This window comes from Megalobrama amblycephala, linkage group LG20 (assembly GCF_018812025.1).
Source record: "Megalobrama amblycephala isolate DHTTF-2021 linkage group LG20, ASM1881202v1, whole genome shotgun sequence".
Classification (NCBI taxonomy): domain Eukaryota; kingdom Metazoa; phylum Chordata; class Actinopteri; order Cypriniformes; family Xenocyprididae; genus Megalobrama; species Megalobrama amblycephala.
The window spans coordinates 5,811,932-5,837,656 of NC_063063.1; the positions used below are offsets into that span (position 1 = coordinate 5,811,932).

The 25,725-nt window shown below is 35.2% G+C and overlaps 1 protein-coding gene across 2 annotated transcripts in view; it reads left to right on the forward strand.

Moving 5' to 3' along the window:
• Positions 1–25,725, forward strand: part of prkg1b (protein kinase cGMP-dependent 1b) — a 198,549-nt gene that overhangs the window by 120,609 nt on the left and 52,215 nt on the right. For both annotated transcript variants that reach the window (XM_048169848.1, XM_048169847.1), the window contains exons 4-5: positions 11,571–11,676; positions 15,835–15,898. In XM_048169848.1, the coding sequence (XP_048025805.1) occupies positions 11,571–11,676; positions 15,835–15,898 (170 nt within the window). The remainder of the gene's footprint in view (positions 1–11,570; positions 11,677–15,834; positions 15,899–25,725) is intronic.

The following is a 25,725-nucleotide window of genomic DNA, read 5'->3' on the forward strand; positions in this document are numbered from 1 at the left end:
AATATAGTCTGCTGGCTTAGCAAAAAATCAGTCTGACGAGTTTAATTTGTCCGCTGATACCTAGAAGCCTGTCTCAAGCACTTATGCTTGTGAGACAGAGGCTTTTGGGAATTAATATAGTAGAAGTCTTGCATAACCTCAGCACTTAAATTGTTCCTGTGTTAACATATTCGAATGGTGACTTCCATTTCAAAATCCATGCTGACAGCGAACAAAATTGGCTATAATTAATATTTGCTGAGTCTGTGGGGCTGGAATGAAAGTCTGGACTGAAAGCATTCGCTTCTCAGGGCAATTCTTTATATTTGAAGTTTAATATAGGTTTTCTGTCTGAAATGTTTGATAAAACAGAGGTTTTAGTGGAGAATCAGGAATGAATTGCACCTACTGATAGTGTTGTTTTGATGCTGGCTGGGTTGTTTTAGTGCCCAATACACTAAATGAATTATACAGACCTGGTAATGCCACAAACACACCTGCTGAACGTAATTACATAATTAAGTAGACCAATTATGCCTGTTTATTCCTTGATGTGGTGGTGACAACACTTGTAGAAATATTTCTCTAAACTTAGCGCAGTACTGCCAAAACAACACTGATATCAAGACAGACTTTCATTTTGCCTGAATGCCCACCATTTTGTTTTCATCCAACTTCACTTTATGAAAATAAATATTGACATCAAATGCTTTTTTTTTTGTAGAAATTGTGATACAGTACCATTCAAAAGGTTTTTTTTTTTTTTTTTTTTAAAAAGAAAAGAAATGAATACCTTTATTCATGCATTAAATTCATCAAAAGTAACAGTAACGACATTTATAATGTTACAAAAGATTTCTGTTCTGTTCATTGATAGTAATATTGAAAACCAAATTGAGTATATTAGAATGATTTTTTAAGGAACATGTGACACTGAAGACTGGAGTAATCCCAGCAAACAATGGTCTGATGGCAATGTCCCTGACCAAAAATAGTTGTAGTAGGACAGCATAAATTGGTAAAAATATGTAATACAGAACATATACTGTATATATATATTCCTAAACTTTTGACCGATAGTGTATATTGTGCTATAATACTAATAACTGTGAATGAGGATATTTCGCATACATTCTATATAGGTTTTTCTGAAAATGAGCAGTTATTAATATATAAAATGAACAGCACATATGGGGAAGCCGACTCTGCAGTGGGTGTATGTATTTAGTAATGTCACAATGACTGATTGGATGGAGCAATTTGTTAACCAATTAGCCTATAAAATTTAAATGTTTGAAAACTTCCAAACTGACCCCAAACCAGCCTAAATTTTGTCCTACCCGCCCAAGCCAATTCTGACCCGCATAATCAAATTCAAAACCGCCCAATTGGCCGGAAATCCGCCCAACCTGGCAACACTGTCAATGGACCAGATGGCTTGAATTAAGTCAGTGTGCAAAGGTTTCTACCAGTTTTACAAGAGATTTCACTGTGGTCAGTCTCTTCACATGTCACAGTGCAGCTCATGGCCAGAATAGCAACCTCAAGTCGAAAGTCTGACTAGACAGCGCTAACTATTCCCAGACACAAAAGAGCAATCAAACCCTCCATTGACTCTCTCACCAGTTCTCCTCCTTCCTTCTATCTCAGTATAGTAGGGGACAATCTGTTGTCTCTCCTTTCTCTCTATGTTGCCCATTTCCTGTAGAGAAAGAAGATTCAGTTGGTTATCTTGTATCACTGCTGCTGACATTAGTGACAGAGAGAGTGATAAAAACCCTCACAAAAGAATCAATACATGTCGCTTGGGTGGAGGCGCTCCTGTCGATAGTCTCTCTGGGCACTGGCAGTGCTGTAATTACTTGGCTCATAGTTGAGATGCTGATGGTCTACAGTAGTAATTGACCCCAAATGTGACCTGCATTTCATTGTTAAAGAGACAGTTAGAAAAAAAGAAAAAAAAACACTGTTCAGATGAACTCCATGACATCAGATGCTACAAATTAAACCATGTATTTACTAGTTGCAACTGAAGAAATGTTAGTGACTGTGTTTAAGCTGAACATGAAAATGAAGTGTTATAAGACAAAAAATGGCCAAATCGGAACATTTTCATTTTTAATGTCACCAAGAAATCAAAATGGACAATTCTTTAATTTATGGAATATTGCATTATTTATTTTAATTCATGTGCCTTCGTAATATCCTCCCCCACCTTGCAGCAACATCTCTTCTTTTCTCCTGACGACGTGTTTACTGGTGCAAGGGCGGGACAACCTGTCACTCACATGAGATCGACCAATAGCAAACCACAACCGTCCAATCAATTCCCGATGGACAAAAACAAGTCCATCCCTACATTTCTTTCTTGTTCTAGACTATTGCAACTTTCGTTTTATGTTGAAACTTTAATATACTGTTATGTAGAGCCAGACTTATCACAGACGAGCATGCTTGAATACTACCACAATAGCATTTACATTTATGCTTTTGGCAGATGCTTTTATCCAAAGCGACTTACATGTAGTAGTGCCATGCCCATGCTCTATGGTTTGAGCTATGGAATATCATAATTTTAGAGGGAAACTCAAGATTTGCTGTAAGCCATCAATTTTTGCAGAATGTCAGTTTTCAGAGACAAATTGGTATTGGTCATAATAGGCTTCTGTTGTGAATGTTGACTCTACCATTTATTTTGTTTGCATTGTGTGTACTGTTGTTGATGACTAGCAATCAAGCTTGCCAGAAAATACCATAATTTATTTTTTGGCTTGCTAAGGTATCATTCTTGTGTAACCAGACTATATTGTCTGTGCTGACACAGAAATCCTTATAAAATACATATTGTGTAAAATATCAGTGTGCACTTCACATTGGCTGGTTGATAAAATGTATCTGCGGTCAGTAAGTAAAAACAAGAGAAAATACCCTTACGAAAAACTAGTATACTTCACGTTCATTTGATCAAGTATACTAAAGTAATGTTCAAGTATATTTTAAGTATACTTTATGTAGTAAGTATACTAGTATCAATGTACTAGTAGTAAACTTGTAAGTGTACTATTTTAATACCGCTTAGGACTAAATTGGCCCAGTTGAAGTATACGTTTAAGTGTACTATAAGTGTAACAGTAGTAAACTTTAAGTAAACTAGTTCACAGCTACGTTTCTCATCTGTACTACAAGTGAACTTATACTAGTACATGACATCGCACTTGTAGTTAACTTTTTATATATATTATTTTTGCACTTTAAGTGTACTTCTATGTTCCTATTTAGGTATTATTTTTAACTACTACATTAACTCTTTCCATTTTAAAAACATTTTATTCTAGCTTCATGAATCCTTTTTATCAACACTTAAAGGTGCCCTCGAATGAAAAATTGAATTTATCTTGGCATTGTTAAATAACAAGAGTTCAGTACATGGAAATGACATACAGTGAGTCTCAAACTCCATTGTTTCCTCCTTCTTATATAAATCTCATTTGTTTAAAAGACCTCCGAAGAACAGGCGAATCTCAACATAACACCGACTGTTACGTAACAGTCGGGGTGTACGCCCCAATATTTGCATAATGCCAGCCCATGTTTCCAACATTATAAAAGGCATTAGACAAGGGCAGCCAGTATTAACGTCTGGATGTGCACAACCAAATCATCAGACTAGGTAAGCAAGCAAGAACAATAGCGAAAAATGGCAGATGGAGCAATAATAACTGACATGATCCATGATAACATGATATTTTTAGTGATATTTGTAAACTGTCTTTCTAAATATTTCGTTAGCATGTTGCTAATGTACTGTTAAATGTGGCTAAAGTTACCATCGGTTATTACTGTATTCACAGAGACAAGAGAGCCATCGCTATTTTCATTTTTAAACACTTGCAGTCTGTATAATGCATAAACACAACTTCATTCTTTATAAATCTCTCCAACAGTGTAGCATTAGCCGTTAGCCACGGAGCACTATCAAACTCATTCAAAATCAGAAGTAAACAATATAACAGTATACAATACTCACATAATCCGACGCATGCATGCCGCATGCATGACGAACACTTTGTAAAGATCCATTTTGAGGGTTATATTAGCTGTGTAAACTTTGTTAAGGCACTGTTCAAGGCAAGCGCAAGCTCTGTGGGCATGGACCACGGGATTTAAAGGGGCCGCAGCATAAATCGGTGCATTTATAATGATGCCCCAAAATCTATGCGGTATTTTGATCTGAAACTTCACAGACACATTCAGGGGACACCTTAGACCAGTGGTCTCAAACTGCCGGCCCCCGGGCCATTTACGGCCCGCCCTACCCCTCTACCCGGCCCGCAACTGATCTCAAAAATAAAACATAATCCGGCCCGCTAAATTATTATTATTATTATTCTCCAGTTGCTACCTGTCTGATATGCAAAGAAAAAGTCGCCGTTCTATGGGGCATTCACATATCGCGTCACATAAGCGGCCGAACCGCATTCTCCTTCTTTCCAAAGCGCTTTCGCTCCAGTGACGTCTGTCGTTGCTATGCAACCATGAGCCGCGCTCTCAACCGCGTCGCATCTATTATGAGCGCTCTTGCCCAAATTACAGTAAAAGCACTCGACTTTAAGTCACGAGCGTCGATTTAAACCACCGAAACGCGTCCGATGCAGCCATTAAATGTTACCGATGCTCAAATGGCATCTTGGACAAATGCGCTGCCAGGTGTCTGTCAAGAAACAGAAGAGTGTACAAATGTATTCAGGGATTGTATTTGTTCAGTACAGTGTTGGTCAGTGCAAAATTTTAATGTTATTTAAGCTAACATAAAGTAAGGGAAAATACTTCCACTAAATATTAAAAGCTAATAATGTATGTAACAATGAGAGATTTTTATTTTTTGGCAAAATAAAGTTGATATATATATATATATATATATATATAGCTCCAGTTTTTTGTTTATTTCTGACCCCTCCACACCACAAGTGTTGATGGTTTTGTTCCTAAATTACTATATTTTTATATACCTTGTTGGATGTGAGAAGTTGCACCAGACTATTGCAATTAATAGTATATTAGGCCTAGTAGTATAATATTAGTAATAGTATTATATAATTATATTACACTCTGTAACAATGAGAGAGACACTGCTGTTTACATTTAGTATGGTACATAGAATATTTATAGTATAGGTATAAAGATATTTTAGTAGGCAAATTTGATGTAAATGAGAAATAATGCAAAGTAAATTTTCTGAAATGTTGCGCTTTCTTGCGCTTGAATGTTAATATGGCCCTCCTATGAGGTGTCAATCACAGAAACGGCCCCCCGCCAATTTGAGTTTGAGACCCCTGCCTTAGACTTATATTACATCTTTTAAAAACATAATCTAGGGCACCTTTAAATATGAGTGTTTCATTTTTTTAAAGAAAAGGAAACATTTTAAACAAAAAGCTGAGAAAGTTCATAGTCCTCATTGAGTAAATTTAGGCAGTTTTGATTTTTATATGCTGTTTAATGTTTGATGATCGCTTTATTTTACATTTGCGTGAGTAATCTTCTATCGCTTGTTTCAGCAGCTTCTTCTCCCGCATTTTGATCTGGAGATTGTGTACTCTTTTAGAAGATGCGTAACAGCGTTCCCTACCGTATAGCCTGAAAATTCAGTCAATGGCGAGGAAAGAGTGAAGTAGATTTCAAGTAAATTCCTATGTACACTACCAGTGGACTAGCCTACACAACAATTAATAAGAATTAGGAATATATCTGTTTTCTTTATAAATCAATATTTTCAAACAATGTACTTTTATACTATACTTTTATAAATATACCTTTAAGTATATCTCGATCAAAAGACTGAGTCCAAGTATAGGCCAAATATACTTAGACTCAAGTATACTCAAGTGCAATTTTGAGTATATTTCTCAGAAGTACATGAAGTATATTTCTGAGAAGTATATAAAAAGTAGACTGAAAGTACACTTTCTTATTTTTAGTTTAAAAGAAGTATACTAATAATACACTTGAATAAACTTCTTTTTCGTAAGGGTAAACACATAAAATGCCCAAAATGCCCCATTTTTTTCTTTTTTCTTTTTTTTTTTTTTTGACCATAATGACTTGAAGTGCACTTCACATTGTAATTATGTCTTTTGAACTTGAGAGTACCAAGTTCCAAGAAGAGTACCAAGTACCAAGAAAGTACTTGAAGACAGCATGAGACCAATGAGATTTCAATGTGGGCGGAGCTACCCAGCACAATGATACCAAGTGACCATCAAAATATTGTCAATTGTGAAATGCATGTAACTACTTCACAAGCCTAAAGCAGTCTGTTCAGTAACATAGTTTTGGCTTGTGTGTTGAAATTGGTATTGAGAATCATTGCATTCCAGTGGTATTAGTATCGACTACTGACATTTTGGCATCAAAACCAATCTACAGAAAAGAGATACTGTAACTTTTAACACATGTCGCTTTAACATGTCACACCCAGTAGGACACAATGTTACAAGTGTTCAGTATATTTTAATGGAATCTTATTGATGTCCTCATTTAGACAACTGGTCCATGAGGCAACTACGGATTTCTAAACTTTACATTGACTGTATTATACGTTGAAGATAAATGTTAGAGAGGCCTATCCGTACTGCTAATGATACATTTATATAGCGTAATTGCACACCTGTGTAAAAGCACACTGGCAGGACAAACCCTCTCATGAAAGAGCATCAAAGAGCATTTGATCAGTACTCTTCATTCTTTGCATCCGAGTTAGGTTTATGACTGCATAATCAACATCCCGCTAATCAACGTCATGACAAGGGATCAAAAAGAAGCTTGTGTTAGATAATCAGAGTGTAAAGGTTCCACTGAAATAGACTTTCCCCTGGCCAATAGAGGGTTTGCTGGATATGAATGACAGGGAGAACAGCAATGGCTCATGATCAAACCACTCTGAGAGACAGACAATCAAAACGACGTTTAATTTTCTGTCTTGCATTTTGCTCCCCAGTGAAAAGTAGAGAGTGAGGAAGCACTCAGCCAGTATTTAATAAGGTGTTGGGAACGTGGTTTTGATTTGGATTCATTTATAATTGGAAGCTCAAAGCTATGCAGCACATTCAGATTAAACAAGACGTCCCGGTCCAAGAGCAGCCAAGCGGCAACGTTCTGTTTATTTTGTATCGAAATGAGCCAAATTAGCCTGTCTGCAATTGTTCAGTGAGGTATTTTTTTTATTCCAATCTTGATTCTTTTATTGGCTTCATCTGAGTTTTGCGTTCGCATGCCATTCACATTTTGTTTTAAAAGCAGCATCTTAATTGGGATGATATATTAGGCCACTTGTCATAAGTGTGGTTGCCAATTATAATTGCTTGCACTGCTGTCATAGTTATATTCTACGATGAAGCAATCCTTATTCATCTTCTCAAACTTTATAGTTTTCTTTACCATCTCTTAAAAAGATGGTAACGGCAATTAGGCAAATCAGTGTTTTTCACCCTTTTGATGATGTGTGATACATCTCAGTATTTATGTATTTGCTGTGAAACTTTATATATTACATCCCAATAAACAGCAATGTTGAATTAAAGCATGTAAAATGTACAAGTGAGTCACTGAGTATGTGTTTTGATTCACTAATTCATTGACAGTTTGATAAAACTGATTTATGGAAATGAGTCTGGGTGGTGAGGTCTTTTGGATGCGTAATGGCTATCATTTTATTAAAGGTGCCCTAGAACTTTTTTTTAAAAAGATGTAATATAAGTCTAAGGTGTCCCCTGAATGTGTCTGTGAAGTTTCAGCTCAAAATACCCCATAGATTTTTTTCATTTAATTTCAATTCATTTTTTTTAACTGCCTATTTTGGGGCATCATTATAAATGAGCCGATTCAGGGCTACTGGCCCTTTAATTCTCGTGCTCCACGCCCACGGAGCTCGCGCTTGCCTTGAACAGTGCATAAACAAAGTTTACACAGTGTTCGTCATGCATGCGGCATGCATGCGTCGGATTATGTGAGTATTGTGTACTGTTATATTGTTTACATTTGATTTTGAATGAATTTGAGGCTGTGCTCCGTGGCTAACGGCTAATGCTACACTGTTGGAGAGATTTATAAAGAATGAAGTTGTGTTTATGCATTATACAGACTGCAAGTGTTTAATAATGAAAATAGCGACGGCTCTTGTCTCCGTGAATACAGTAAGAAACGATGGTAACTTTAACCACATTTAACAGTACATTAGCAACATGCTAATGAAACATTTAGAAAGACAATTTACAAATATCACTAAAAATATCATGATATCATGGATCATGTCAGTTATTATTGCTCCATCTGCCATTTTTCGCTATTGTTCTTGCTTGCTTACCTAGTCTGTTGATTCACCTGTGCACAGATCCAGACGTTAATACTGGCTGCCCTTGTCTAATGCCTTTTATAATGTTGGAAACATGGGCTGGCATATGCAAATATTGGGCGTACACCCCGACTGTTACGTAACAGTCGGTGTTATGTTGAGATTCACCTGTTCTTCGGAGGTCTTTTAAACAAATGAGATTTATATAAGAAGGAGGAAACAATGGAGTTTGAGACTCACTGTATGTCATTTCCATGTACTGAACTCTTGTTATTTGACTATGTCAAGATAAATTCAATTTTTCATTCGAGGGCACCTTTAAACAAAATCATCATTTATATAATCAACAGAATGATATCTAACATATCTTAAATATAGAGTTGATCAGGTTGTTGATTGTGGCCTGTGAAATGTTGGTCCACTCCTCTTCAATGGCTGTGCGAAGTTGCTGGATATTGGCAGGAACTGGAACACGCTGTCGTATACGCCGATCCAGAGCATCCCAAACATGCTCAATGGGTGACATGTCCGGTGACTATGCTGGCCATGCAAGAACTGGGATGTTTTCAGCTTCCAGGAATTGTGTACAGATCCTTGCAACATGGGGCCGTGCATTATCATGCTGGAACATGAGGTGATGGTCGTGGATGAATGGCACAACAATGGGCCTCAGGATCTCGTCACGGTATCTCTGTGCATTCAAAATGCCGTTAATAAAATGCACCTGTGTTCGTTGTCCATAACATACGCCTGCCCATACCATAACCTCACCGCCACCATGGGCCACTCGATCCACAACGTTGACATCAGCAAACCGCTCATGTGGCCATTACTGTTGCTCTGCATATGGCAGAGAGTTTGTATTTTTGTTTTGAAAATGGTCCTTTGTGAAGTATTTCTTGTGCAAGCATCATTTGCGCTCACTGCACGAGGGTGCAAATTATGCGTGCTTAAAATCACATTTCTGTTAAATGAGGGTTTATTATGTGGGAAACACTTGTACTGCTATTTCATGTGATTGCATGGGTTTTCATCCGACATGCATCCGTAGATGTGCCATCATTTCAGCCTCTACAAGCACTAAAGCGATATTGTTCCTCCGATACCCTGCAGATCTTAACAGTGTTAGGGTAAGAATATAGTCTTTGGCCATTTGGAATAGTTTAACACCATGCTATTCTTAATATTTCTGCGTAACTGCATATTCTATTCCACACTTGCACAATTTATTATTCAGAAAACACTGTATTCTGTAGAGGAATGTGTTGCGTATAAGCCATATAATGTGGCCCCATGAGTGAGCTGTCAACAATATAGCTGTTTTGAAGGTTTATGCTAATTTCTGGCAAAGACCTGTCACATTTTGATGGCCCAAAGGGCCTTTGCATCAAAAAATTTGGCAATTGCCCTTTCCTGAAGGCAAGTTATATTGGTAATGTCGTCGAGTGACAACCATTTTATGCCTCTGTCACCACAGACATGTGTCTTTTCTCTCAATCTCTGACAGCATTCCCAGGCTACAAAATAAATTAGGCTGAAACTGAGTGAGATATAATGTCCCTAAAATATGATGATAGAGGTTTGGGGTTTTGTTGAGGTAGACATGAAGACATTTTCTGCAAATCAATCATGGACGGAGGTTTCTTTTGTTTTCAGACTGAAGTGATCTTTGTGTTATTCACCCAACTTCTTTGAATAATTTAGAAAATATAAGATTAGGGCTAATTTAAGTAATATTTTTTAAACAATTATTTAAATTATTTTTAAAATGATTTTTAACATTATGAGCACTGACAGGTGAAGTGAATAACACTGATTATCTCTTCATCACAGCACCTGTTAGTGGGTGGGATATATTAGGCAGCAAGTGAACATTTTGTCCTCAAAGTTGATGTGTTAGAAGCAGGAAAAATGGGCAAGCGTGTAAGGATTTGAGCGAGTTTGACAACGGGCCAAATTGTAATGGCTAGACGACTGGGTCAAAGCAACTCCAAAACTGCAGCTCTTGTGGTGGTGTTCCCGGTCTGCAGTGGTCAGTATCTATCAAAGTGGTCCAAGGAAGGAACAGTGGTGAACCGGCGACAGGGTCATGGGCGACCAAGGCTCATTGATGCACATGGGGAGCGAAGGCTGGCCAGTTTGGTCCGATCCAACAGACGAGCTACTGTAGCTCAAATTGCTCAAGAAGCCAGATACCACAGCACACCTTCAGGGGTCTATTGGAGTCCATGCCTCATGGGACAGGGCTGTTTTGGCAGCAAAAGGGGGACTAACACAATATTATGATGGTGGTCATGTATGTATTGAGAGGCTTTATAGAATAGCTTTTGGTAACACTTCAGTACAGGGAACACGTATGCACTATTAACTATAACTTTTTCCTCAATTAACCTCTAATTTACTGGTTATTAATAGTTAATAAGGCAGTATTTGTAGCGTTTAAGTTTAGGTATTGGGTAGGATAAAGGGATGTAGAATAAGGTCATGCAGAATAATGCATTAATATGTGCTTTAAAAGTACTAATAAACAACCAGCATCCTAGTAATATGCAAGCTACTAAGCAACTAGTTAAAAGTGAGAATCGGACCCTAAAATAATCCTGGCTTTTTATAAAATGTACACTCATCCTGCTTGTTGTTTAATAGGACTATTTTTAATTAAAAGTAATCATTTTTGGCACTTTTAATTGTGCAGCAGTTAGAGCTGCAAGTTAATGTCTTTTCCCTAATTTGCCATTAAAAAATTCTGTTCTATTGAATCATTCAGAGATGTAGAAAGACCTTTTTTAATCTAAAGTGTGACCATAAATTTAATTCACACGGGACCTTTAACAAACATAAAGTTTGTTTGTATTGAGAAATGAATTGTCAGTGAAGCTCAACAGTGTGAACCATGACTTATGTCAGCAATACACCATCAACAGTACTAATGCTAAGAAGGCATTATAAGGACGGTAATATTGTTAGGTCTTTGATATATATTTAATACTATTAACCTGATCTAATTGTAACTTAAATGTGTTATATTAATCATGTGTGTGGGTGTTGTGTGTGTGTGTGTGTGTGTGTATCAAAATATTAATCTATCACGATTAATATTTTGTAATCAAGTAGTCTTTTTATGAAGCTTTTATTTGTCGCATTGAGGGGACATTGTGCAGCTACATGACTATATAAATACGACCACATATGTGTGAGTGTGGCTATTATTTACTTATTTCTTTTCATATTTTGTTCCCAGCCCTCACAAATGTGAAGTTATGGGCCATCGACCGCCAGTGTTTCCAGACCATCATGATGAGGACCGGACTCATCAAGCATGCAGAGTACATGGAGTTCCTGAAGAGGTGGGCTGCTTCTCCTTTCTTTTCTATTTATCCTCGCCTAACCCTGACGGAAGAGATCTATCCTTCAGCAGTATGCAGTAAAGAAATTGATTTTCATTGTGAATGAATAACACAGGCCTGAATGGTTACACAATCACCAGTAACTTAGGCTTTACACTCAGCGTCCTTTGCTGTGTACCATTAATCTCTGGGGTGATGAGTTTTGATTGTAATATTTTGGAATATTGGCCGTATTACTCTCAAATGTTTTGAATCAACTGTTGTTATATTTCAGCAGTTTTTCTAAGGAATGTGAAATGTGTTTTGTTAGATGGAGGCAGGGGGCAGATAATGATTAGAGTGCTGTTGGTTTCTGTGCATTCACTCCGCACTCGTTTGAGTCTAATTCTTCTCCTTCCACTCACTTAGTCAGAAAATATTGATTTTTAGACATGAGCTTTTTATGAATAGCTTTGCTTTATTAGAACATTATTATTTTTATTATTTAAGATTGATTAGTCCAATGTGTCATAAAAATGCATTCACACTGAATTATGTAATAATGGATTGTGCATTCATATTTTAGTGTGCATTGTAAGTAGAAAGTATATTTTTACATTTTTACAGTGTTTCTGTGGCTCAACCTTTTTCATTCCAGTGTCCTCTAATGTCCACAACAATATTCAAAGTCCCAATTACTTTTACAGTTGTTCTTGATTTACTGGACAAATATTGAATATAAGATTTTTTTTTTTTTTTTTTTTTTTTTTTTTTTTAAATCACAATTTCTACTTAATAAAATATTTTAGAGGTAACACTTTATTTTAGGGTCTTTTAACTAGTTGCTTATTAGCATGCATATTAATAGAATATTGGTTATTTATTAGAGCTTATTAAGCACATATTAATGCCTTATTCTACGTGACCTTATTCTACACTCTTAATCCTACCCAATACCTAAACTTAACAACTAACTTACTAACTATTAATAAGCAGTAAATTAGGAGTTCATTGAGGGAAAAGTCATAGTTAATAATTTATACGTGTTCCCTAAATTAAAGTGTTACCATTTTAGGGCTTGGCATAACTAAAAAATTGTAAATTCATTATAAAATGACCATTATAAGATTTTGCATGACTTTTTCAGGTCTAGAAACCACACCTTTTAAAATTAGGCTTCCACATATATCCAGGTTTTCCAAGACCTTGAAAGAAAAAAAAAATGGTTGACGGGGTGAAGTTAAATCTTGAGTTTAGTTACACTATGCAACTTTTGCTCCTCTAGCAGTTGAAAAACAAAACTGCATGCATTTAAGCAGAAGAACGTTGTTTTGGTTGTGCTTTGGCTCTGTGTGACTGTGCGGATGTATATGGTTCATGGCACCTGTAAACACATGGAAATCGAAAAATGATGTCATTCTGAGCATGTACAGTAAGTGCATATTTTATGCTGTTGTTTTGACTAATTGGAAACACTGATATTTTTTATCAGTGTAATAACGTTACAAAAGTTATCATGACGATTGCCAGTCTAATATGGTCAAACGTATGGACTTTTTTTTTTTTTTTTTTTCTGGCCAAAGAGAGATAGATAATCCTACTGTTCGTAAAACATTCAAGTACTAGGCTTAAGAGATATAATTAGTTTAGATGGATCTCAAGCTGACTAAATGAAGACGTTACTGTAGCTATACCCAGTAAGAGGCACGGTACTTCCTTGAAAATAAATTCCAGCACAGCGCTACAACAACCATAATGTAATGAACCTTTACAATAGATAATGCTTTACAATGAACTCTGTTAGAGAGCTACATATAACACATATTTTATGACTGTTGAGTAATAAAAACGCCATCTCCGAGAAACCAAGCCAATGTTGATTCTTGTTTTATTACGAGCTATGCCACTCCCACACAATACACGAGTCAAAGTTGGAGCAACTTTTCTCTATTTACAGATATGACGAGACATGCACAGACAAGTGACGTATGTATGCAATTTCCCGCAAAAACCATCCCACCTGTTCTGAAATATAAATGCTTAGTGAATCAGGGTAAGGAAAAAAAAAAAAAAAACAAGAAAAAGAATTGTTCTCCAACCAATACGCCTATATAGGTTGTTTGTCACTTCCCTGAAATATGACCCAAAGGAGCGTTTGATAAAGTTGCGCCACTATCGACAACAGGGCATTTTAATGCATTGTTTCCTTTCATCATATTTTTGTCATATTTCGGGTTTCGCATAGCTCAACTGGTAGAGCATTGCATATAACAACATGCAATCTTGTGATCATACGGTTCAATCCCAAGGAATGCATGTGCTCATAAAATGTATATGCACATTAAATCACTAAGGGTAGGTTTAGGGGTGGGGTGGGTGTAGTAGTTAATAAAAAAAATATTTTTGCTAAATGGAAATTGGACAAATCTGTAAAAAGTCCACACATTGCATTTAAATAAACACGCATTTTGATTGGTAACGACAGTCATATGTCATTTCATGACGAAAGATGTAACACGACACTGTCATTATTTTTACGCCAGCATGACTTTAAAAGGCAAATATAGGTCGTAATAAGGTGGTTGAAAAATGACCTATGGGGTCCTTTTTTTGGGGGGGGGGCAGTCTCTGAATTATTATTTAAATTGTGTTAATTCTGGCTCCTAGTTTAGAACCACTGTGCTAGGGTAATGTGGGTCTTGCTTGTGGGCATTGTGTTAACCAGGGTGTTGTTATGCAGTTGCTAAGATGTTCTGAATGGTTGCTAGGGATGTTCTGAGTGGATGCTTAGTGGACCATTCGTTGTCAATATGACAAAGATAGCCCTCTCTCAGTGGGATTCCCTCTTTCAGACTTCCACAGAAGATATATGCACAGTACATTTATTTAATATTTAGACTACTTCTATTATTGATTGCTATCAGGATGTGAAGAGTGTTTCAGTTAGTATAACAAAAAGTGTTTATGAAAAACATTGCTACCCTACCTTTAATCTAGTAGACTACACATTTTATAGAATAATATTAATCAAATTAAGTTTAGAAGAGAATCACAATGTTGTTGTTGAGATCACAAATAATATGATCAGACAATCTGTGTTTTCAATTTTTTTCAGTGTAGCATTAGCAAACACCTAATAAACTGTGATCTGAAAATAGAAAGAAAACAATGTTATGGTTTCATGTGTAATGAATTATTGAATCCTTGAACTAAGAGGTCACGTTTTTGTTTTATTGTTTTAAACAATCATTGAATTATAGACTCCAAAGTGTCTGGCAACACAAAACAATGTCATTTTGCAAATTACATTTTCCTAGAGGCCCCAAACCAGCTTTATGGCTGATGATGTCAAGGAACAGAAATGGATTTGACTTTTAAAGGAAGCTTAAGATGCCTTTATGTGCTCAGTGAGAACTGTCTTAATTTGTGCTGTATTCTCTCAGGAGCTTCAGATGTTAAACGAAGAAGACAAAGTCCATATTCGCTTATCAGTGAAATATAGAATTGCATTTTGTGTGCTTTACTGGCGAATAAAAAATGTGAATACATTTTTACTCATATTTACCCTTTATATTCTAACGCTATCAGTTTCATCATGAACTGGATCGACATCAGCTGATGAACATTTCATGTTTCAGTGGCAAAATAACTTGAAAAAAAAAAGTACACAAAAAAAGTAAGTAGTCAATTTTGATATTTATGTTGACTTCAATCCCCTAGCTTATTTAAATCTGCAAAAAAAAAAAAAATGTCACATTTTAAGCTCTTCTAGTAATGGTTCACTGTTTTTCCCAGCTATTTAAAATGATTGGCAGTTTTTTATTTTTTTATGAAAACTCATGAGAAGTCCACCCACACCTCAACCTGAGGCATTATTTCTGAGATTGCAAAAGTGTGCTTGTCAGTTTCTTGTGTGCATTTACTCTGTTCATTTACCAGCTTTCATAGAATTCAATTCAAAATTCATAGAATTTTCCAAAACTCTCAGGTGATTTCTGATATTACTAAAATAATGTCATACTACTGATGGAACCCTTTCTTTGTAGCCCATTCTTTTAAAACTAACACCTTTTCTTTTCAGTTGTTTTTCTGCTGGTCAGATATGATCCTTTGTGACCTGACGGAAACAGCTTTGTTGGCTCACAAAACCTCAAACTTGTTCTTCATCTTTTTTCACAGCGTTCCGACATTCCAAGGCCTTCCAGAAGAAATACTCAGCAAGCTAGCAGATGTGCTGGAGGAGGTAAGCCACTGAACTGTGTTGTATAAAACATTGTGTATTTTCTCCAAAGAGCCAGTTAGCTGTAAGACTCCATTGTCTATTAAACATGTTTGATTGGGCTTTCATTAAAAATCAAGGTTTTATTCAGAAAGGTTATTTCTTAAAAGGGTCTCACCGGGAAAGGTATTAAAATTTTTAGTATATTATTTCTGTCTGACTTATTGTACTTTATCTTGTTTTTTTCCCCATGAAAATTGGGAGATAATGTGATTGTGCTTCATAGGAGTGGTCCAGTGCTTTCATTTTAAGGGTGACAGCAACTTTGGTGGATCTCGAGGATTATGGGATATTTGGCAATTAAATGTGATTTACATTTACAAGAATTAGGTGGAAACCAGTAATATTATTGTCAACCAATATAGTTGACAATAATATCCATGGTGGCATTATTTACTGTCCAATTTTGAATATCCACACCATTTCAAATAGGCAAACAAGTATGCCCATTGCCCTAAGCAATAAACCACATCATCATATATATTGGCATTACGGTTTACCTTACGAAATATGAGACCCTACCTGCCTGCATTCAACTTTAAGGCTGTTGTTCTTTGATAAATTTGAGATTTGCTTAAAAAAAAAAAAAAAAAAACATTTGCTTTTTTGTTTATTGTTTCCTAAATGAGCTTAATTTGTCATCTTGACAAAAGCGCACATTGGGCTTATTGAGTCAGAGAGCATTTGGAGACATTTACTCAAAGGATTTTCCCATACGGAATGACATTTATTTTGTTAAACTAACAAAGAACACCAAATTGCTGTCGACAGGCTGTTGCCAAGGGTAGACTCTTTAAGTAATAAGCCCTGAAGTGTTAAGTAAAGGACAGCTTTGACTTTTTGGACTCTCTTCAGAAACATTGCATATGAACTAAATCTCTCATTTGCATGTGGTTCTTCTCTCAGACATGAGTAAAGATGCCGTCCAAATCCACTGGAGGGGCACAACTTGATTAATTATGCAAATCCATATGTGAGAGTATAACTGACCCCGTTAAACTAATTTGATAGCCAAATATTGTGTTTAGAATTTCTTCTAGGAATAGATGTGCTACCTATTTAGAAGACCAAATGCAAAAATAAATAAATAAATAAATAAATAAATAACCTCTTTTATTTTATTGTTAATTTTCATAATGTTAGGAAATTAATTAAATTAACAGAGTAGCCCTGGGACGTCCTTGTTAATTAAGATCGCATCACTGAATTCAAAACCGCTTTGTTTTTTAATGTTATCTGTCTAGAGGCCATTCATAACTTCATAGGCTTGTGTTTACAATGCGTCTGTTGGTGCCCTAACATAATACATCATATCACAACCATTATGTAGCTTTTCTCATTGTTTCCCAGTGTATTAAAATGAGTTATTACAGTGCTTTCAGGGAAGCCTCTTTTTTTTTCTTTCGCCACTTTTTTTTTGTAATTAATTCAGAATGAAACATTGGTAACACTTTATTTAACAGTCTTTGCACGTTACATGTACTATAAATTGTGCATAATTACACAATTAAAATAAAAAAAAAGATGTAAGATTTAAGTGTGAAAATCTCCCTTTGACTAACATTTAATTATTGTGTGTATATAAAAATTTAGAATAATTAAAATATTTTAATGATTGTGAAAGACGTCTCTTTTATCATCAAGGCTAAAAGAAGCTTTAAAATAGCTTTACTGTTTGAATATATATATATATATATATATATATATATATATATATATATATATATATATATATATATATATATAATTTATTCCTGTGATGCAAAGCTGAATTTTCAGTATCATTACTTCCGTTTTGATTGTCACATGAAACATTCTAATATTTAATATTTAATGTATTATTAATTATTATTGGAGCTCAATTATTATTATTATTATTATTAATAATGGTTCTTCTTATTATCAATGTTGAAAACAGTTTTTGCTGCTTAATATTTTTGTGAAAACCATTATAAATTTTTTCAGGATTCTTTGATGAATAGAAAGTTTGATGAACAGCATTTATTTGAAATGGACATCTTTTGTAATAAATGTGTAATAACTGTGTAATAACTGTCACTTTTGATCAATTTAATGTGTACTTACTGAATAAAAGTATTTCTTTCTTTCTTTTTTCTTTTTTTTTTTTTTTTGGTACACTGTTAAACTGTTAAAATGGTAAACTGATAATAATAATAATAATAATAATAATAAGTGATAATAAGTCAGCATATTAAAATGACTGTAAGATTTCAAATTTATAGAAACATATATATATATATATATATATATATATATATATATATATATATATATATATATATATATATATATTCGGTACAGCAGGTGGGGAGAAAACTAAACATAAAATTGCTTTTTTATTTATTTTTTATTAATCAGTGGTTTACTGAACAAATTGTGTTTTTGTCTAAAATATAAATATATTAACATTAAATTATAACTAAAAGTTTCTTAAGGATAAAAAAAATGTATCTCTGCTAATGCTATAAACTATGTATGGAGCCCTTACTTGAACATTATGCTACTATAATCTGAAAGGTTAACAATTGAGCCCAAACTATTAGTCTAAATTCAATTGCTTTTTATTTTTAGATAAAATAATCAAGTACTCAAATAACAAATTGTAGGCCTATGCAAACATGTAAACTGCACCTAAGGCAGTTTTTGCATTAACTTCTAAATGTTTTTAGTCCAATTCGTTGTTGAAATATAATAATTTCTATACACTGGCTGTCATTTTCACAATAGATTTATTTAAACATACATTTAATAGCCTAATCAGGACATCACTAAAAGGTTTGTATATGTGTGAAAGTGTGTATATTAAGCAAAAGAGTTCATTTTTCTAGCGAACTAACAAACTTTGGACACTGAATGGCTTTTCTGAGGTAAATGCTACATATGACATATTGTTTACAAGCTTTCATTTATGTCTTTCCGTTGTTGAAACTCTGACTAAGCAATTACACGAGATATGACCATTTCAGTAAGTTGTACTGTATCTTTCAACTTACCTTCAGATGATTTTTCATGTTTATTCTGTAACTAGTATTAAACAGGAAGAGATGATCGCGTTCACTCACGCTCAGCGCTCGCCCTGCCGGTTGAACAGAGGCGCCTGTACAGTGATCTGTCACGCCGCATCAGATCACGTCAAAACGACATTTTCTGTTTAAATTTCATGATTTCGTGGACAGAATTTGAAGGATGACACTTTGTTTCTTATTTAAAGTAACAAAACACAAAGCTTATTGCAGTTATTGGTGGTTATTGGTGGTTAGGCTACAATTTTGCAATGTAATGCTTCGGTACACACATGCACCGAACTAGTGTTAATTTCGTCACCTATTTTTAATTTAGTCTTAGTCTTAGTCTTGTGGCAAATGTCCTTGTTAGTTTTAGTCATATTTAGTCATTTACATATCTTTTTTTGTTAGTCAAGTTTTAGTCGACTAAACGTCTCGTCATTTTAGTCTAGTTTTAGTCAAAAGAAAACTCAAGGTATCTTAGTCAAGTTTTAGTCGACTAAAAGTCTTTTAATTTTAGTCTAGTTTTAGTCAAAAATTTTTAGTCTTTTTTTAAAATAACACATTATTACTGAGATTATTACTGATAAACATTTCAGTAAAAAAAGTGTTTCACATATCTCAAACATTGGTTAAATGTTATAATTACCTGACAAAATACACTTGTTGAATGATTTTTGTTGAATGCAAATGTTAAACGTGTCTGGTTTTCAATTTCTGATTTAGGAGACACATTCACAAATGATTAACCTGTGCTGAAGAGTATTTTATTTTAACCAACACAATTCAAAAACTGGGGCCCAACAGACTCCGACTGACAACTTAAGTTACAAAGGTTTTTAGTCGGACATAGATGGCCTCTCCTCTTTCCTGGCTGGTTGCTTGACCACATCTAGAAGCTATTGTAAGAATAAATACAACGAGGCCTCATTAAATGCAATAATATCAGGAACACACGTGTTATAGTGGAAATAAATATGACTTAATGAAACTTAATGAAAAGCCTAAGATCAAAACTATATATATATATATATATATATATATATATATATATATATAATATGACTTAATGAAACTTAATGAAAAGCCTAAGATCAAAACTATATATATATATATATAATATGACTTAATGACTTATAAAGTAAATTACCAACTTAATGCAAGTTATACATGGTATTGCACACACCGTTATTGATATTTGGAGCACTATTACATGTCATTGTTAAACTTGATTCCCTTACATATACATTTGCTTTTAAGCCTAATTATTAATTTTGATTATGATGTGATTGTGACAGGGGCGTGGGAAGAGGTTTCAGGTTGGGGGTGCTTAATTTTTTCTGTAACCACTTTTGAATAAGAAACAATATCAAGGCTATAAAACTTGTCAAAACTCCGCGAATCACAAAAGTATCAGTGAGAAGTTGAGAACACTCGTTTAAACAGTGCATACAGTCGAACTTGACTGCACATCACATTTTTTTACTTTATTGATACTGCTTTTAATCGTAATGCAAAGACCGGTCATCGGGACATAAGCTGTCATGTACAATAAAAGAACCTGCGCAGCGACAGGAAATATAATTTAACACAAAAAGCCTGCCTAGACGGTGGACTTGCGCTTTTTTTTTTTTTTTTTTTTGAGCGGTGTGTGGACGAATTCTTTCTACGCACACACTATTTTATTTCTTGATAACAGACCGCTGCTAACTATAACACACCGTTGCCATGAAAAACAGATCGTTGCCATGGACACACAGGATTCTAACCGTAGAGACGGAGCGCACTATTTTGTTTAGCGGAAGCAATACAATCGTTTCTAAATCAATAAACTCCTTTTTAAATCATCATTTTGTGTCAAATTATTGATTTATTTGGTAGGTAGTCAGCCTAATCAGCCTGTTGAGGTTGTATAAGCTATAACAACCGCCTCGCTCTGCATTATCCCTTACATAATTTAACATAAAAATAAAACTCATAGCCAACTCAGAGTGTTTATTACAAATAAATGTTAATGAACAAACATGCATTTAGAGCACCCCCACTTTCCGCGCCCGTGATGTGAAGACCCACACATGCATGTGGCAAAATAAGTAAGTTAACATAAAATATATATAACCTGCTTAATGTGAATTCTTTGTCCGCAGTGTTTCCCGTCAGTTATGATGACACACTCTGACTTTTTGTCAGTATCAAAGCCGCGAACTCGTTCTGAACAGCTGATGAAAAAGCTGAGACGATTGTAGACGAAAATGAAGAGAGATTTTATCTTACGTTTTTATTTTATACAAAACATTTTCGTCTCGTCTTTTTTCGTCAACAATAATGCATGTTAATTTAGTCTTAGTCAGCGTTTTTGGACAGCGGTGCAGTCTTGTCATCGTCTCGTCTTAGTCATGAAAAAAACGGTCGTTGACGAACATATTTCGTCTCGTCTCGTCTGACGAAATTAACACTACACCGAACTGAAAGCACTGTACTGAATTCTTTCATGAAACTCACTATCATATTTTAAAGGCAGAGCTGATGGACATGATCATGGCCTAAAACTGTGGGTAGAGTAACTAATAAGCTGTCTTCCTGCTGGGTCCCTACTGTTCACCTGCTGCGTTCTACTGCCCTGACTAAACATGATGACAACAGAGCTGTGTTCTCTGCTTTGATCCATCACTCTGTTCTCTCTACATTCTCTTAGTCCCTCATTTCTCTGTCTTTCTCATCCTACTATCTATCTCTCTCTCTCTCTCTGTCTCACTTTGCTTATGCACTGTCTCTGCGGGTTCACTGCTCTCTTCACTGGTCACTCGCTGTAGGCGAGGATAGAGAAGAGGATATCTCTGACCACATGCTTGAATCTGCTTGACACAACAGCTTCCTAACCCTTCCCCAGCCATGCTTCATGATGTAACATACCCTACGGATGATTACTATCATCTTATGCTATGTTTAATAGTAAACGTAACCACTGATTTCTTTTTTGTCCATTCATATCATTAGCTAAGTAATTATTAAAACACAATAAAATAATGTTTAATTGTGTCCCAACCCATATGTACATTCTGCATTAAGGAATTTTCCTGGTGCTGGAGCATTTCATAAGCTTGTTTCCACCCCGGAATAAAAAAAATAAAAAAATGTAATTGTGACTTTATATCTCACAATTCTGACTTTTGTCTCTCAATTGTGAGTGATAAACTTGGAATGGTGAGGAAAGAAGTGTGAATTGTGAGATATGAATGACAGTCGTCCTGCCTCACCAATCCACTCCGACAATACAAAATGAGTGAGGAGTTGTTCACAAAGGATGCATTGTTGCATTCAAAAAAAAAAAAAAAAAAAAAAACCTGGACATTTTTGTGCCCAAAACCTGACCATTTTCCAACTTCTCTCTGGCAATTTGGTTTAAATGGGCCCTTTTTTTTTGCTACTGACCTCACAAAGCCATGGCAGTTTAGAAGTCTAGAGTCATTTTCATAGCTCATTTTCAATAACTGCTCATTTTAGACCAGAGGAGAACTTTCAGTAGTATTCAACTAAATTCAATTGACCCAATAGTACATTAGACTAATGGCAGACTAAATGTGCACTACAGTATTTTTAAAGTCTCTTTTAGAATCTCCTATAAGGCAGATTTGTGCTTTTTTCAGTTGTTCATAAACATATTAATGGAAAAAGTGTCATTACACTATATTCAGCACAAACTAGGCTACCATAATATGTGAGCAACATGTACGTGCATCTTTGTGTTTTTGAAGGAATAACGTTTATGCGTGGTTATTGAAAAAACAAAAAACTTTAGTCACTGAAATAAGGCCAAAAAAATAATATTATATATGTGTTTACAAGACTTCTGGGTATTGGAGATTGTAGACTAGAGTTTTTGCTTCAAAATTATCTAAAAAATTATCCTGCCTACTTGTTCATTTATAACAATATATTGATTTAGTTTTTGTAAGAAACTTTTTGTCAAGAAACACAGTATGCGTGGAGGCGTGAATCATCATGAATAATGGGTGATTTACACCTGAGAAGACAAAAGAATCACATAAAGAACCTCTAATGAGCTGCATATTAATGAGGCCTTTCAGTCAGGTAGGCTGTGAAAAAAACCCCTCTGTGATCATGTCTTAAGCTCATCATGGTGTATATCAAACATATAGAAAAAACAGCAATACTGTGAAATATTATTACAATTTAAAATAATGGTATTCTATTATATACTTTAAAATATAATGTATTTCTGTGATGCAAAGTGTCTGCATAATTATGTTACCTCTGTGGCATTTCATATAGGCTTTTAGCTTAAAAGCATGCACATTTGGAAAAATATTGATGGATTCTCATGTTTATGTCATTTTTCTATACAGAGAAGTAATATTTATTCAACATTTATTGTCATCACTGTGAGCGCTGGATACTGTGTTTTCAATTCATACTTGCAGCCGGAGGGTGCTCTGTGCACATTTAGTCCACAAATTAATCTAAAGAAGAATAGGCCATGTGACAATCCAGGAACTAACAGGCTTCCAGAGATCGCTAACTAAGGCTATTCAAAACACTTTTGAAGACAATAAATACACGATTAAGACGATGTATGCATGTATTGCCTCAGAATTTGCCTCTGAATAGCGCTGGCTCTGTGGGCGTGGCCACATTAGTGGATAATGAGCTGAATCACAGAGGTCTGACATGTGTCTCTTTTCGTACAGATTACATAAACAGAGAATATTTGTTTTCGATTTGACTTACACAATTTAAAACCTGACATTTCAACTTTTTTAGACATAAGTCTCATTTTTGTGTCATTAGTATTCACTAAGTTACAGTTCATTTTCTGAGAACTATCAGATTGGACTTCGTTCAGAAGGAGACGAGAGATTACGCATCATGTTAGTTTTCTTTATTTTGCAAAAAGCACAACATTTTGTTTTTACTCTGAGTGTACACAAATAAAAGAAGATATTCTATAGTTTCAATTGATATATGACTTATGTCTCTATGACAAAAAAATGAAGGAGTATTTTAAGTTTGTTTTGCTGCAATGTGAAAAAAATCCTGCAAAACGCGCCAGCGCGTTACCCGACTTCCAGAGAGTTAAATGCATAAAGACCCTGTTATACTATCACAACTAAAAGCGTGTAAAATATTATCTGAAAATAGTGACATTCTATTAATTTGACAAATGTAAATAAATCCATTCTGTAAATTGTACATTATTATTTATATATATATATATTTTTTACATTTTTCTCTCAACTTTTCATCTGATTCCCTTGCATCCCCTGAAAAAAACACAGACCTAATGTTCATAGACTAAGAGTAACAACTTTTTATAATAACAAATATAGGGCTGCCCCCTAATAGTCATTAGTCGAAGAGAAGAGGCTTAGTCCACCAAAATGGGTATTAGTCGGTTAGTCGCAGAAAAAAAAAACCTCCACGGGAATTGGCGAAATCACGCAGTCCGTGCGGAACAGATTGTTAATGGCAGGTAATCCAAACATTCGCCTATCGTTCATCGAACTCAAATATGGCTTATCACTAGAAACAAGTAAGTAGTAGCAATTTTACAAGTCTGTTCACTCTAATGTTATCCTAGATAATTGTGTGCTATTATTTGATGCATATCCAAGTGTTTGTGTGGAGAGCGCGCTTACTGCATGACATGGAGGTGCCGGTGCGATCACTTGAATTTAACTTAAAATACTAATTTCTGGTCATATTGATAAGAATATTCCAACATTTGAAACTGTAAATGGTTTGGTTTTATTTCTGTAAACTCACATTAACCACAAATCATTGAAAAATAATAATGGAAACAAACAGGATGTGCTTTCTGCCAGGGGCGGAGCCAGACATTGTAAACATTCGGGGCTTAGCCCAAATCTATATTTGTCCAAAGACATTTTAATTTTCTATTAACAGCTTTACTGACATGAAAGGAGCTTTTGTTGTCGTATTCTTGTTTAGAAAATGTACATTATTTGACACTGTAATTTGTAAAACTTTGTTGGATGTATCAGCTCTAGGGGGGCCTGGGGGGCATGCCCCCCGGAAGAAAATTTTGTACATTTTAAGGTTAAATGCATCAATCTGGTGCACTCTGGAAACTCAAAATTAAGAGCTTCAACCCATGTACAGTGTGCAAATTGAACAAAGAAACAGCGTTGACTTGTACCTGGACATTAAAAAGGGTTCAAACATCTTTTTTACAATACTTGTGTACTCATTTCTTTTTAAAAGATAAATCCTTGAGCTTTTATTTTGATCACCAGATCACCAGCTGATCGCGTGCGCAAATGTGCGAGAGAGAGAAAGCGCTGCCGGTGTATGGTCGGATACTGTAGAAAAGCGGTATTGAACTGCTTAACGTATTTTAATAGAGAGATCTGTTTAGAAAAATTATATTTTGAGAGCACTGTTAAGAAACCTCAAACCTGAAATTCCTGCTCGCTGACTGTCTCGCACTCTTGCGGTTGACTGTGCTAGCTCCTCCCCTACCTGCTGCATATTCAACAGAGAGGAAGAAACGGTGTAGCCCATAGGCTACCGACAGCAAAGAAATGTATTCTATAGGCTAGATTATTTTTAAGGTCTATTTTTACAGGCTGTATGCAGTATATGCAAAGCCAAAGCGCAATGAAATAAAACAACTTATGATTTCGGGGGTTTGCATAGGCTATTGTCCAGTTTCATATTTGCTCAGTGACTGTCATTACATTCGGGGCTGAAGCCCCGGCAAAATCGGCTGGCGCCGCCCCTGCT